The sequence below is a fragment of the Oryx dammah genome, unplaced genomic scaffold (assembly GCF_014754425.2).
Source record: "Oryx dammah isolate SB20612 unplaced genomic scaffold, SCBI_Odam_1.1 HiC_scaffold_10, whole genome shotgun sequence".
Lineage (NCBI taxonomy): Eukaryota > Metazoa > Chordata > Mammalia > Artiodactyla > Bovidae > Oryx > Oryx dammah.
The window spans coordinates 6,025,199-6,040,071 of NW_024070194.1; the positions used below are offsets into that span (position 1 = coordinate 6,025,199).

Below are 14,873 nucleotides of genomic sequence, written 5' to 3' on the forward strand. Positions count from 1 at the left end.
TTTTCATTTAAGGGATTTTATTTCTCCAGACAGAAGGCTACAAAGTGAAAACCTTAATAACCAAAATTTAATGTAACACTTCATTTTTCAAAACAGCCACAAGCTTTTTACCTCTGGACACTCAGGTTACACAACAACCCAAATCTTCATGCTTTCTCAGAAGTAAATGTACATCTTTCTCAAGAGGCCTTGCATTCCGACTCCACAGATGAAATTCCTTAAAAAGAAAAGATACATCACAATCAGTACTTCATTAGGATGCAAATGGCTGTTTGGGATGTCGGAGTATCCAGACTTCAGGAACTAGGATGAGGTACAGTTAATTACCAGACCAAGGAGGAGGCTTCCAACCTGGGGCCTGCCCATCAAAGTCAATATTGTTCCTGATATGCCAAATATTGATTCTACTCAACATTCTGCATGAAATAAATGCAAAAGATATTTTAGGGACAAATGGAGGCATCTGAAGGTAAAGTGGATAAGCAGGCATACAAAGTGTTATATTTAGGCAGAAGGTAAAAAACTATCTCCTTTATCTGCTCACTGTGATGATGCAAGGCAGTATAGTTAGTTGATGCACATAGGACCTAGTTCTCTGACCAGGGGATCAAACCCAGACTCCTTTGCCACTGGACAGAAGAGTCTGTCCGACATGTTTAAGAGGCACATGGAGTAATGTACTGAGGTTGGCATCCAAGTGTTAAGAATTCAATCTTTCATAATGAATTACAAGCCATTTGGAACTCAAAAGGTAACTTGGAACCCAACTTGCAACTGGTCCCCAAGTCACTCCCAAGTGGGCAAACCCAACACTTGTCTACCCGCAACACACTCAGTTATTTTACCAAGGGGTTAACACCTACGGGACAAAAATTTACAAAAATCTTACCTATTACAGAACTGAACCAAAATGAAATCAGGCAGCCATCAACCTATGTAGGCCCTGATGTACACAGGGCTCTGGTCCTGTAGGAAAGTAAGAGGAAGCAAAGATCAATGAGTTGAATGATGCCGGGAAGGAAATCATAGCCCAATTCCCACTAAAAAAAAAAACCCACAGAAAGTCAATGGTAAACAGAAAACAAATAGGAGTTATCTTTGAGGCCAACGCATCAGACAAAACTGGCTAATAGTTCAGTTGGATCAACAGGGTCGATCTGATGGGGAAAAAAGTTAAGTCATCAGCTGCAATGGCCATACTTGGGTCACAGAAAAGTAGAACGTAGGAGGATAACCCCTTCAAAAGAAAAGCAGTTAAATAGATATGACTTACAAATTCTCTCCCAATCCTGGATCCATCATGGTCCATTCAATGCCTGTTTGCTGCCAACAGTGAGCCTGAGATGAAAACATCGAAACATGACCTGTAAGTCAGCTAGATGCAAAAGCAGTGGGGGGACAGAAGAGCTGCTCAAGTTGGCATATCAGACAGAAACTGGCTTAGAGAAGTTAGATCAACATGGTCGATCTGTCGGGGAAAAAAGTTCAGTCATCATTAATGCCAGCAGGAAGCTCTTGAACTCTACAAGGCGAACACCTGGCTTTCTGTACTTAACATTTGATAGAGACCAGCATGGCTGGCAAGAGCTGTGGGAAAATGGTTGGCTTTTACTTAAATGATTGCAGCGTTTTGACTGTGTCAGGATATCATCATACTTGAAGGCAACATGTCATCACTTCTAACACAGCAAAGTCTAAGGAAATCTTCATTTCAGAGATCCCAGCATTAGGGTGGCATTTTTGGACTGTTTTAAAACTTAAACCTTTGGAAATTAGACTAACATGGTCAAAATGAACATTTGGCCTTCTTTAAAAAAGCAATGAATCACAGTATGCACCCATTTGGAAATTTAAGTACAAAAAGCTGTTTATTACTAAAAAAGGGAAGGAACGGGCATCTGAGGATGTGGCATAAGGAGCATTCAAAATTTAACACCGATTCACTTATCCTAGTTTGAAATGTGTCTAATATCTGTATTTTTGTGAATTATAATAAAACGAATCCAGAATACCTCAAGAAAACCGAGTAACTAAAATATGCTTATTAGTTACCCTTAGTCTCTTTTGTTCCCCTGCAAGGCGGCCTAGCAAACCAAGAGGTTCCTCAGAGCACAAATTCCTGCAACAGGCCAAAAAAAAAAAAAAAAAAAGAAAGAAAAACGTGCTTACTCCAGACGTCAGGGAGCTGAAGGTTGTGCCTGTCGACACGTGGTTCCCCTGGAGCCCCAGCAGGGACCCCTCCGCCAAGATTCATTCTGTAGCGTCTGATCACGCAAATCTGCAACCAACAAAGAAAGGTCGTCAGTCGCCATCTTTCCAGTCAGACGAGAACAGGGCACCGCCTTTTGAGGCCGGTGTTATCAGAATTAACTGGCAAGTATTCAAAGACATCAACATGGTCGATCTGATGGGGAAAAAAGTGAGTTCATCATTTACACCGGCCGAGGAACCCTAGGTTTCTTCAGCTCTCATTCATCTCCCAAACGACGCTTAAACCTATTCAGTCAGAGGAGAGGCAACCACCAGCAGAGGCGACTGCAAAAAGCGAGGTTTCTACTCACCACGTACAGTAGCAAATTCTGATTCCAGGGTTGAGACGACATCGGATGAGGAACAGACAGCAGACCACAACGAAGAGAGAGCGCCGCAGACGCGAAAGGAAGAACAGCGAGCGAGCCTCCCTTAAGTAGCCAGCGGGGACTCTCACGCCTGCGCACTGGCTCCGAGGCGCTTCCTTTTCCCCGCCCCCGCCCAGCCCGCGCCGCGCGAGGCCCTCTGGGAAATGTAGTCTCCGCGCCGCCCAGACGTAAGAGGTCTAATGGTCGTCCAGGCCGCTTTAGCCTCGCCCCTTCTCTGTACCTACTAGGCCTCCGGGTGCCGTCGGCCTTGTCGCCATGTTGCGCTTCACAGGCACCGAGCCTTGCGCCGGGTCCCCGCTCCTTTGGGGACGGCTGAAGCCTACAACGGCCTTGGGTGCTGTTAACCCGCCCCCCGCAGTCCCCTCCCTTCAGCGGCGCCCTCCCGAGCCCTCCTGCCCAGGCGCCTGGGGTAGCTGAGGCGACGCCCGCGCATCCGCCCGCCCCTGACGGGCCTCAGGGCGGGGGTGCCGGCTGTGCCAGGGCCTGGCCCCCTCGCTCGGCGCCCTGGCCACCTCCTCCTCCTCCCCCCGTCTTCCTGCCGGCCGGCCCCTCGCCCCGCCCCGTGTCTGAGAGGCCGGGAAACCGAAAGTGCGCGGCGCCGGGCGGGGCCGCGAACCTGCCTGGGCCCGAGTCCGAGTGCCAGTCGGCGGCGGCGGCGGCGGAGAGAGGACTCGCCGGAGCCCGGTGAGCGATCCCCTGCCCCGCGCCCCTGTCCCACACTTGGTCTCGCCCGCTGCCACTCGGCGCCCGGGCTGCCCTTCCCCTGCTCCGCCATCCCCTCAGCCCCCGCGTCCCCATCACCCGCCTCAGCACCCCTATCATTCTCTGGGGACCTCCATCACCCATCTCCGCGCTCGTCACCCCCTCAGTGCCCCCATCATCCACCTGAGCCCCTGTCCCCTCTTGCCAGCGTCCCTCTCACCCTCCTCAGCGTCTCCATCACCTCCTCCGCCTACATCCTCATCATCTAATTCCCCTCTGTCCCCCACACCTCCGTCCTCACTTTCTGCCACAGCCCCTCCTTCATCCTCACCTTCCATCTCCTCACTCATCTCCCTTCTTCTAGAAGCACCCTCCGCACCTAGACTCCCCATCCCTATTTCCAGGCGCCCCCCTCCCTGCCCCCGGCGCTTCAGCAGGCAACCCCCAGCTGAGCTCAGTTCCGCCCTCCTCTTGAGAACCCCAAACCTCTTGCAGTCTCCCCAACCTCTCCAGCCGCTCCAGGTTTCAGCCTTGCCAGGCACCTTCTTCGTAGTCCCACCCAGCCCTGGCTGTCCCTTGACCCTATAATAGCTCCATCAGGACCTGCTGAGGCCCTGGGTGTCAGGGACTTCTCCATCCTTTCTTCTACTCTCTCAGGAGCCTGGAGACTTCCTCTAACATTTTTCATTCCACTCTGGTAAATTACATTCTTCTCTGATTTAACTCTTCCATTGGCTTGAACGTCACTGATTTTCTTCTTCCTGTCCTTTGAGGCTTTGATTCCCAAAGAAACCCACTCTAGTTTGCTTTTTTGGTAGCATTTCCTGTTCCTCCCTGCTGCTCCCTTTCCTTGCCTTTCTGCTTTCTTTTCTTCTGTATCTTTTATCCCAGAAATTTGTGAATTTCTATTTTAGTATTTTTTTTTCAACAAGAGAAGGAATTGTTCCCTGAGAAGTTTTTATAATTAAACAGAAAAACTAAATATTGAATTTGTGCCTTGAGAACTGGGTTTGATAAAATGAGAGATGAGATTCAAAAAATATTCCCAGCAGGAAGGAAGGGGACTCCTTTTTCCTATGAAGATAAAAACTACTCCTCATATAATGCCAGATCTGTTCACAGTTTCCAAGTATGAATGTGTTAAAACTCAATGAGAGGGACAGTTGGAAAAGGTCCCTTTGTTGTGAACTCTCAATTACCGACTCTTTCCCCAGCCCCAGCCCACATGATGTGTATGAGTAGGATGGAGAAGTTTCCTTTAAAGGGGTTTCCTCTTAACTCCTGTAGGACTACCTTTGCAAATCAAGATAGAAGAAAGAAGGAAGGAACTGCAGATTTCTGTTTATAGTTGGTCCTGAGAAAACAGTATCCAGTAGATGTTAAGCCTCCTGGTTTTTGAAATATGTTATTTCTTTATTCTTGCTCCTGCTGAGGGGAGGGCTTAATCAGTTTGGCTCTGTTCCAGAGAGTAGTATAGCGATATCTGCTATTATTTACAAACTATAGAGTACTGCAAGCTATAGAGTATTATATAATAGAAGTGTTGGGTGGAGTGGTGAATACATGATTTGGGGGTTAATAAAAATGTACTTTTTTCTGTCCTGGCAACAATATTTGTTTGCTTTATAGGAGAGGAAAGTGAAACCTAGCAACTGATTAAGTAACTTGGCTAAAGGTATAAACCAAACAGGAGTTTTGAATGGGAAATGATGACACTCGCTTAACCTCAAGAAAATACAAGGATGCAGGGAAGGGGGAATTTGATCCTTTGGAATTTGATCCTAAATTGTGAATTTCCTATTTTGTATCATAATTGGGCATTCACAGAGTTGAACACTTGTGCACATGATTAAAATCTGTGTTTCAGTCTTAGTTAACAAAGCATTAAGATATAGAGACAGAAGGATTAGCCTGATATTATTTGGGTGTTTGTTTTTTTCTTTTTCTGCTAGATGCTGTGTTTCAAAGGCACTGAAAACTGTCAAACCGTGCAGACTTCCAGACAACTGAAATAACGTGACCGTGGAGGACATCAGGTGACTCAGACATGGAGGACCGAAGACCTTGTCCAGAGGTGGGACCCAGGAATCCTCGTATTAACCACAGAGGTGAGCAAGATTTTCTACTCTCAGATGATCCCAGATTGATGTTGGTTCCACTTATGATTTTTGACTTTACAAGATAGTCCAAAAGCCATATGCATTCAGTAGAAGCTGTGCTTCAGACTTGAATTTTGAACTTTTCCTGGGCTAGCAATATGTGTGTGGTAAGATGCTCTCTCGTGATGCTGGGCAGCGGCAGTAAGCTTCTGCTCCCAGTCAGCCTTGCTGTCCGAAGAGCAAGCAATTAATACACTCAAAACCACTTGTATCCAGACAACCATTTTATTCTTTCAGTACATTATTCAGTAAATGACATGAAATATTCAATACTTTGTTATAAAACAGGCATTGTGTTAGATGAGTTTGCCCAACTATAGGCTATTGTTAATGTTCTGAGCACATTAAAGGTAGGCTTGGCTAAGCTATGATGTTTGATAGATTAGGTGTATTTAGTGCCTTTTTAACTTAATGTTTTGAACTTATAGTGGGCTTATCAGAAAATAACCTAACATAAGTTGAAGAAAATCTATAATGGGAAGGAAATCAAGTTCCTTATGGATGAGCAGGCCCACCAAAATTGACTGCATCTCTCAAGTAAAGAATGGTTGATTCTTGAGAATTCCCTGGAGGTCCAGTGGTTAGGACTTGGTGAAGTGAAGTGAAGTGAAGTCGCTCAGTCATGTCCAGCTCTTTGCAAACCCACGGACTGTAGCCCACCAGGCTCCTCTGTCCATGGGATTCTCCAGGCAAGAATACTGGAGTGGGTTGCCATTTCCTTCTCCAGGACTTTGTACTTTCCTGCAATGGCCAGGGTTAGTCCCTGGTTGTGGAACTAAGATCTTGCAGGCCGAGCAGCAAAGTAAAAAAAACCAAGAATGATTTATTCCTTAGTTACAGCATGAGTGACTTTGAGACTAGACAGCCCTCCCCCTTTCCTTAAGAGAGCTGCTAAAATGGTACAGTTCACTTTAGCAAAGGTAGAGATGAGGTATTAGAAATGGCAATAACTGGTTTAGAGCAGCATTATCCAGTAGAAACATAATGCAAGACAAAAACATAATTTTTTATGTTCTAGTAGCATCATTAAAAACAAAAAACAGGTGACATGAAATTTAAAAACTTAATACTAAATAATCATTTAATAGAATTTGATGTTTGTCTTATTTAAGCCAGTGTATCCAAATAATATCATTTGATTATAATTGAATATATTTTATTATTATAGTTCTTTTCTTGGAGTTTTTTCCTTCTAATTTTATGGAAATATAATTGACATATAGCACTGTGTAAGTTTAAGGTATATAGCATAATAATTTGACTTAAATATATTATCATGAAATTATTACCAGAATAAGTTTAGTGAACATCCATCATCTCATATAGAGACAAAATCAAAGAAATAGAAAAAAGTTTTTTCCTTGTGATAAAGGAAAAAATTAGGATTTTTAGGGTAAATCTTAGGATTTACTCTCCTACATATATTGTGTTGTACATTATTTCTCTACTATTTATTAATCTTATAACTGGGAGTTTGTACCTCTTAATCTGCCTCACCTACTTCTCTTCTTCCCCTACTTCCCTCCCCGCTGGTAATCACCTGTTTATTCTCTGTATCTATAATTTTGTTTCTTTTTTGTGTGTTTGTTCATTTCTTTTGTTTTTTTAAAGTTCCACATATAAGTAAAGTCATAGAGTATTTGTCTTTCTCTGCCTTATTTCATTTACCATAATACCCTCTAGGTCCACCCATGTTGTTAAAAACTGTAAGATTTAATTCTTTTTATAGCTGAGTTATAGTCCATTGTGTGTGTGTGTGTACACCCCACATCATCTTTATTAATTTACTCAGGCTGCTTCCATATCTTGGCTATTGTAAATAATGTTGTGAAGAACATGAGTCACCTGCCTTTTCTAATTAGTGTTCGTAGTACTTCAGCAATTTCAATCTTGTGTTTATTCCCTGAAAGTATTCAGTATTATCATTTTCAGATGTTACCAATATAAAAACTTTTAATGAGGTTTTTAACTTTTTTTCTGTTAAGGCTTCAAAATTCCATGTGTCAGTTTACACATCTTAATTCAGACTAGTCACATTTAAGATGCTTAATACCTACACATAGCTAGTAGCCATGTGTTCTATGGTATGTGTATAGAGTCCTAGTCACCAAAGCAAAGTTAGTTCCAAAAACATCACTCTATTGCAATGATTGTTCTGTTTGCTCAGAACTGTCTAAAACAAAACTGAATGGAGCCTTGCCTTTTCCTAAGTTTGCAATATATCCTTCGAATTTCAGTTGTGGAACAGATGAGGAAGAACTGTAGAATATTATTTTATGAACTATGTGAATGTTGAAAGGTTGAGAAATAATACAATTTTCCATTCTTCCAAACATTGTCTTCTAATCAGACCAGCATTAAAAGTAGGACTTTTTACCAGTATTAAAAGTAGGACTAAATTTAATGATATCTTGGGAGTTTGAAAAGTAAATGTAAAAGCAACAGTTACAAGGAAATATGTACATTAGTAGATTTTTTTGGATCTGACGGCATGAAATGGCACAGTCGTCTTGAATATGATATTCATTTGAAACTTTCATAACATTTGTTATCATCAAATCATTGCATACAGTCTTATTTTGTTTATTTGTTTTTAAACTCTCGAAGTCATTCTGCTAAATTGGGTCAGCTCCAGACTCAGTTTTAGAGGAAAGGAAAGTGAAAGAAAATGGGCTTGGGTAAATTGGCCAGGGTCACTTATGAAATGTGTGGCAGATCAAGAAAGACACGTTCAGCTTCATCCACAGGATGATGTTAGCTTTCCTGTGTCTGCTGAGCATCTCTGCTCTTCTGCAGACCTCCTTGTCTGAGGATTGGGAATAGAGAAGTACTATGTAGATGAACTCGTGCTGCAGAAAGGAGGAAGAGTTAAGTTTCATTTTTCAGGTTTCTGAATCACAGTTTGAGTTTCACTCTTCAGTTTCCTGAATCAAAGTTTGAGTTTCATTTTTCAGACCTGAAACAGAACTTGAGTTTTGTTTTTCAGTTTCCTTCACTATCTATTATTTGGCTCAAAAACATCTTGGGAAAGGAAGTCCTACCTTCCCCTTTGCCATCTGATACTGAGCAAAGTTCAAATATATATTTCCCTGTATACTTTTACCCTACTTGATGCCTCTGTTGCCTGTGACCTAATTGTTTAGAGACAGAAACTATGGCCCTAGAAATCAATAGAGTTTTCCCAATAAAAAAGATTAGTATTTCTGCTAGTAATAACTAACATTTAATGAGAGCTCTTTATATGTCAGATAGTATACTAAGCATCTTATAAACATTTAATCTTTACAGCAACCCAGATAGTGAGGCTTAGAGAAATTATACAACTTAGCCAAGGTTGTACAGTAGGAAAGTCCCTAGATCAAGATTTGAATCAGGTCTGTTTGGCTATGAAACTCATGCTTTCACTATTGTTTGGTATTGGCAAGAGGCTGAGAAAATGAGATGATCTCTTTGAGCCCCTGAAATAATCCCAGCTTATGAAGATTAAATGAGTAATTATTTCTGTCATGTATGAGGTACTCAACAAATGTTTATTGCCTTTTTCCTTTTTGTACCCTCTGAAAAAACAGTATTTTCATAATGTATACAGCAAGCATAGTAATCTATTTTATATGTATTACATGACTTGGTAGGAAACCTTTTTTCTCTCCAAATAAAACCTAAGCTCCTCAGTTGTTTTGGAAAATAAAAGTATGTTCATATTGTTGTACTATTGGATTTTCTTGCATCTTGATTTTTATGTTTGCCCCAAATTCCCATGTGTTTAGGACCTATGGATGGAGAATTACCACCAAGAGCTAGAAATCAGGCCAATAACCCACCAGCCAATGCTCTCAGAGGAGGAGCCAGCCAGCCCGGAAGGCATCCCAGGGCCAACAACCATCCTTTTCCTCATTGGCAAAGAGAAGAGAGGTTTGGGCCCATGGGCAGGAACCCACATCAGGGAAGGAGGAATCAGGAAGGGCATACCAATGACGAGCCTAGAGGCCAAAGACATGGTCAGGAAAATGATAACAGGAGGAGAAATGGCAACCAGGAGGGAAGGAACCGCAGACCCCCACCACGATCTGATGAAAACTTCCAGCAGTGGCGGACCCCCCAACAAAAACCTGCAGAACAGCCACAGCAGGTGAAGAAACTGGGCTACAAGTTCCTGGAAAGTCTTCTGCAGAAAGACTCCTCTGAGGTGGTCATCACCCTTGCCACGTGTTCGGGACTGAAGGAACTCTTATCTCATTCTTTTATGAAGTCCGACTTGCTTGAGCTCATCTGCCAGGTTGTTCGGAAGGCTTGCAGTTCCAGAATGGACCGCCACAGTGTTCTCCATGTCCTGGGCATGTTGAAGAATTCCAAATTCCTCAAAGTCTGCTTGCCAGCTTATGTGGTAGGGATGATCACTGAACCCCTCCCTGAAGTTCGAAACCGGTATCCAGAACACATTAGCGATATCATCTCCCTCCTCCAGGACCTTGTAAGTGTCTTCCCTGCCAGCTCTGTGCAGGAAACGTCCATGCTCATTTCTCTCTTGCCAGCTTCTCTTAATGCTTTGAGGGCCTCTGGTGTTAACATAAAAGAGGAGACAGAGAAGAACCTGGAAAAGGTCCAGACCATCATTGGACATCTGCAGGAAAGGAGGCGAGAGGGCACTTTAAGAGTAGACACCTACACTCTTGTGCAGCCCAAGGCAGAAGACCATGTTGAGAGCTACCGGACCATGCCCATTTACCCCACTTACAATGAAGTGCACTTGGATGAGAGGCCGTTCCTTCGCCCCAACATTATTTCTGGAAAATATGACAGCACTGCTATCTATCTAGATACCCACTTCAGACTCCTACGAGAGGATTTTGTCAGACCCCTACGAGAGGGCATTTTGGAACTTCTCCAAAGCTTTGAAGACCAAGGCCTGAGGAAGAGAAAGTTTGATGACATCCGAATCTACTTTGATACCAGGATTATCACCCCCATGTGTTCATCGACAGGTATTGTCTACAAGGTGCAATTTGACACAAAACCACTGAAGTTTGTCCGCTGGCAGAACTCCAAGCGATTGCTCTATGGGTCCTTAGTGTGCATGTCCAAGGACAACTTTGAGACGTTTCTTTTTGCTACTGTGTCTAACCGGGAGCAGGAAGATCTCTGCCGAGGAATTGTCCAGCTCTCTTTCAATGAGCAGAGCCAACAGCTGCTCGCAGACGTCCAGCCCTCTGACTCTTTCCTCATGGTGGAGACAACCGCCTACTTTGAGGCCTATAGGCACGTCCTGGAAGGACTCCAGGAAGTCCAAGAGGAAGATGTCCCCTTCCAGAGGAACATCGTGGAGTGTAACTCTGATGTGAGGGAGCCAAGGTACTTGCTCATGGGGGGCAGATATGATTTCACTCCGTTAATAAAGAATCCCTCAGCCACTTGGGAACCTCTGAGGAACGCCGAGGGCTTGAGATGTCCCAGCGTTAATGTCTTAGACCCCTCCCAGTGGCCCTCAAAAGAAGCCCTGAGGCTGGATGACTCCCAGATGGAAGCCTTGCAGTTTGCTCTCACAAGAGAACTGGCTATTATTCAAGGACCTCCTGGAACAGGTAAGATAAAATTTTTCACAGCACACATCTGCCCTATGAGATAGGCAAGGGTGGCTTTGACTCTAGGTTTCTAGAATGTCTCAATTTAAGACATTCCCCTGAAATGGGCATCAAACTTGTTTAAAAAGTAGCTGCTCAAAAAATAGGTAAAAATTTTTTTTAATTAAAAAAAAGCAACTGCTCATAGTGATTTTCCAGTGAGGACTCATTGGTATACATGGTAATAGATCAAAATCACAAGGTTAGAAAAGACTTCTAAGGGGTCAGACTTAGGGAGATGCCTGACTTCTGTCTGCTCCATCAAAGGCTGTATTGATTTGCTTGATTTTATGTAAATTTAAATTAAATAGTATCAACTATAAATACCCTGTGTGCCAAATACTATCTTATATTTTTTGCATATGTTAACTCATTGCAAGGCTGTGAGGTAGAAGCCATTCCATGTAATAGATGAAAAAACTAAGGCAAAAAGGAGTTGAATGATATGTTGATGCTCACACAGATGGCAATTGACAGACCTGAGACTCAGGCAGTTTAGAAGCCAGCTCCTGGCTCTGTCATCTACCTCATTGTACCTGTTTCTCTTGGAAATATACCTACCTACCTCCTCCCCGACCCTGTGTGCCATTCTAATCCTTCTCTGGAATGATAGCTACTATTAGCAGTTTGATGTACATCATCCAGATGTTTTCCAAAATTAAAACTGATACATCTTTGTGTCTCTGAATGTATTTATATGTTTGCATACATACATGCATACTTTTCCTATTTTTTATATAACAAAAATGAGATTATGCTATATTTATATATATATATATATATGCTGCTAAGTCACTTCAGTCGTCTGTGCAGCCCCATAGACGGCAGCCCACCAGGCTCCCCCGTCCCTGGGATTCTCCAGGCAAGAACACTGGAGTGGGTTGCCATTTCCTTCTCCAATGCATGAAAGTGAAAAGTGAAAGTGAAGTCGCTCAGTCGTGTCCAACCCTGAGCGACCCCGTGGACTGCAACAGACTGCAGCCTTCCAGGCTCCTCCATCAATGGGGTTTTCCAGGCAAGAGTACTGGAGTGGGGTGCCATTGCCTTCTCCGATATGTATATATATATATATATATATATATGGGTCTACAATTTACATATGTATATATATAACTACATGTTAGGGATATTTTTACATTCTTTACACTACAATCACATTTAGAAAAGTACCTCACTCTTTTTACAACATGCCTGTATTCATGGCGTAAACGTACCATGTTGCGTTTTTTGTTTGTTTTTTAGTTTCACAGACAGTGCTTATTAAGTATTCATATATCTAGTTCTGTGTGTGTTTATCTTTGAGTACTCTGCTAATTACTTCTGTAGTGTTTTTCGTTAAGGTGGGAATTCACATTAATAGTTAGTAGGTACTGCTATATTACCCTCTCAAAAGAATATTAAAAAAACAATGGGAAGAGGTCCTTAAAAAATACCAATAAAATAATGGCAGCTCATGATAAGAAATTAATGTAACAAAATGCAAAGCTCTTACTGATGAGACACCCATATGATGGGAAAACATGCATAATTAAAGTGATGCTTTCAGGGCTTTAGAAGAAGAAAAGGATGTACCAGTTTGTACTCCCACCAAGAATGAATTAGTGTTCCTATTTCCTTATATACTTCCCAGCATTGTTGTATGTTATCAATCTTCTTTTCTCATTAGCAATTTTCCCTGATCTATGAGATTAAAATTTTTGGCTCATTTTAATTTTAGTTTTATGTTCAATTTTTTTTTTTTTTAATCCATGTCTTTCTCCCCTCACCATCCCACTTGGTTCTTTTATCTAAAGCAAATGATGTTATTGTCTTCCTATTTATCCTTCCTGAGATAGTCTATGAATATTCAAGCAAATGCATACTTATATTTATTTCCTCCACTTTTTTTTTAACTCACTGTGCTAGAAAACAGTTTGCATATTGCTTTGCTAACTTATAAAATATCTTGGTGATCCTTTCATATTGGTACACAAGTGGTATTCTGTTTATGAGTATGTAATATACCATTGTATAGTTAGTTTATAATCTCTTTAACCAGTTCTCTATGGAAGGATTTACTAAAACAAACGATGTCAGTAAATAACCTTGTTTGTGAGTCATTTCACACAGAAGCAGAATATGTCCAGGGGAGAAATCCCTAACTGAATCAAATAATATGGGAATTTGTAATTTTAATAGGTAGTGCCAAATTGCCCTCTAGAAATGTATATCACAGTGGTTAATTTGTATTTCTCTAATCAAGAGTGAGATTAAATATCCTTTCTTGTCTTTATTAGCTACTTATATTACTGCTTCTATGGATTGCCTTTTTATATTTGACATATTTCTATTGGATGATTTCCCTTTCTCACTGATTTGTAGGAGCTGTTAGTATATTTAAAAAATGTTGTGTTCCAAATAACTTCCCCTAATATTATCATTTGAATTGGGATTCTTTAGTTCCAAGTATAGTAATAATTTAGTAATTTCACACTAGCTTTACACACATACACACACGCACGCAGCTACTAAAAAATAGCCTACCTGTGAATTTGAGGGGAGGTGATAGAGGGGTCATCTTGGAGGTAGAAATCCCAAAAAGTATCCATTCTAAGGGGAAGGAAGCAGTGGGAGAGAAGGGGTAAATATTGAATTATAAAGATTTTCTTTCTCTGGAGGTCTCCTTATCCATCCAAGACTCCAAATTAAAAACATGGGAGTTACTCTTTTCTGTTCCCCAGCCCAGCCAAACCATTATCCTATTGCAATGAAGTTTACCTCTGAAACTGCTCCCCAGTCTGCCTCCTTATCTCAGCGGTTGGAGCCAGGTCTTATCCTCTGTCACTCCCTGGAAGATGGCAGGAACCTCCCAGCCAGTCCATTTCTATTCTCTCTGGCCCAGCCTTACTCAGTTACCACTTTCCCAGAAGTGATAGATTAGAAGCCTCTTCTAGTCTCATTGAGTAAGACCAGAATCCCAGTTGTTTTCTTGGTACCTTGTATTTCTCATTTCCCACATTTGTGATTTTTACATTTGTTTGTGTGATTATCTTTCTCTTCTGCAAGTCTGTAAGTTCCAGGAAGATAAGAACCATGGCTGTTTTGTATTTCTTGTACTAAACCCCATATCTAACACCTATTTGACACTTGATACATACTATTTGAAGAAAAAGAAGCAAGAAATTGTCATTTATTTATCTATACTGAAAAGTATTCCGCTATACTGAAATTTTTTATTTTCTTGTATTACTAAATATTGAGTACTTTTGACGACAGTGGCTACCTTATTAGCCTGACACAATGTAAGAATTTAGTGTTTACTCATGAGCCCATAACTCTTAACTCCAGTGTTGATTTCTGTGACTTTTTCCCTCCTATCACAAAGGCAACTCTACTATGGTATATTAAAAGCATTTCTAAATAATTCACCATGTGAGATTGGAAACAGTGTATTAATATATGTCTGTCAGTAGAAAACTAGCTGAAAACAATGCCTTCCAGCTGTGAAAAACAAAGGATTCTTTTTCTGTACTGACAGAGAACTACCTCCAATTTTAGTAAGTGAAAAAAAACAAGATATAGAGCAGTGAAAATAGTCTGCTACTATTTGTATTTTAGAAAGGAAGGGGGAAGCTAGAAAAAGACTGTATATTCATTTTTCTTTGTGTATGCATAGAATGACTGTCTCTGAAAAGTTACGCAATAAACTAGTAATGTTGGTTGTTTCCAAGAGAGGAACTAGGTAGCTGGAGACATAAGAATGAGGAGAACATAAT

General features: G+C 41.6%; 1 protein-coding gene, 1 long non-coding RNA gene and 3 other non-coding genes across 5 annotated transcripts in view; 1 reads left to right on the forward strand and 4 right to left on the reverse strand.

Annotated features, from left to right (window-relative positions):
• On the reverse strand, nucleotides 1-3,180 carry LOC120869099. The gene is made up of 5 exons (XR_005722424.1): nucleotides 2,562-3,180; nucleotides 2,170-2,278; nucleotides 1,274-1,338; nucleotides 890-966; nucleotides 1-217 (listed from the first exon to the last, which is right to left on the reverse strand). It is a non-coding gene; the product is annotated as an uncharacterized LOC120869099 (long non-coding RNA).
• LOC120869606 lies at nucleotides 1,104-1,195 on the reverse strand. Its single transcript, XR_005722576.1, has one exon. It is a non-coding gene; the product is annotated as a small nucleolar SNORD12/SNORD106 (small nucleolar RNA).
• Nucleotides 1,416-1,506, reverse strand: LOC120869607. Its single transcript, XR_005722577.1, has one exon. It is a non-coding gene; the product is annotated as a small nucleolar SNORD12/SNORD106 (small nucleolar RNA).
• Nucleotides 2,351-2,442, reverse strand: LOC120869605. The gene has a single exon (XR_005722575.1). It is a non-coding gene; the product is annotated as a small nucleolar SNORD12/SNORD106 (small nucleolar RNA).
• Nucleotides 3,086-14,873, forward strand: part of ZNFX1 (zinc finger NFX1-type containing 1) — a 26,461-nt gene continuing 14,673 nt past the window's right edge. Inside the window, exons 1-3 of the mRNA XM_040248112.1 lie at nucleotides 3,086-3,323; nucleotides 5,294-5,449; nucleotides 9,268-11,079. Of these exons, the coding sequence (XP_040104046.1) occupies nucleotides 5,389-5,449; nucleotides 9,268-11,079 (1,873 nt within the window). The 5' untranslated portion in view covers nucleotides 3,086-3,323; nucleotides 5,294-5,388. The remainder of the gene's footprint in view (nucleotides 3,324-5,293; nucleotides 5,450-9,267; nucleotides 11,080-14,873) is intronic.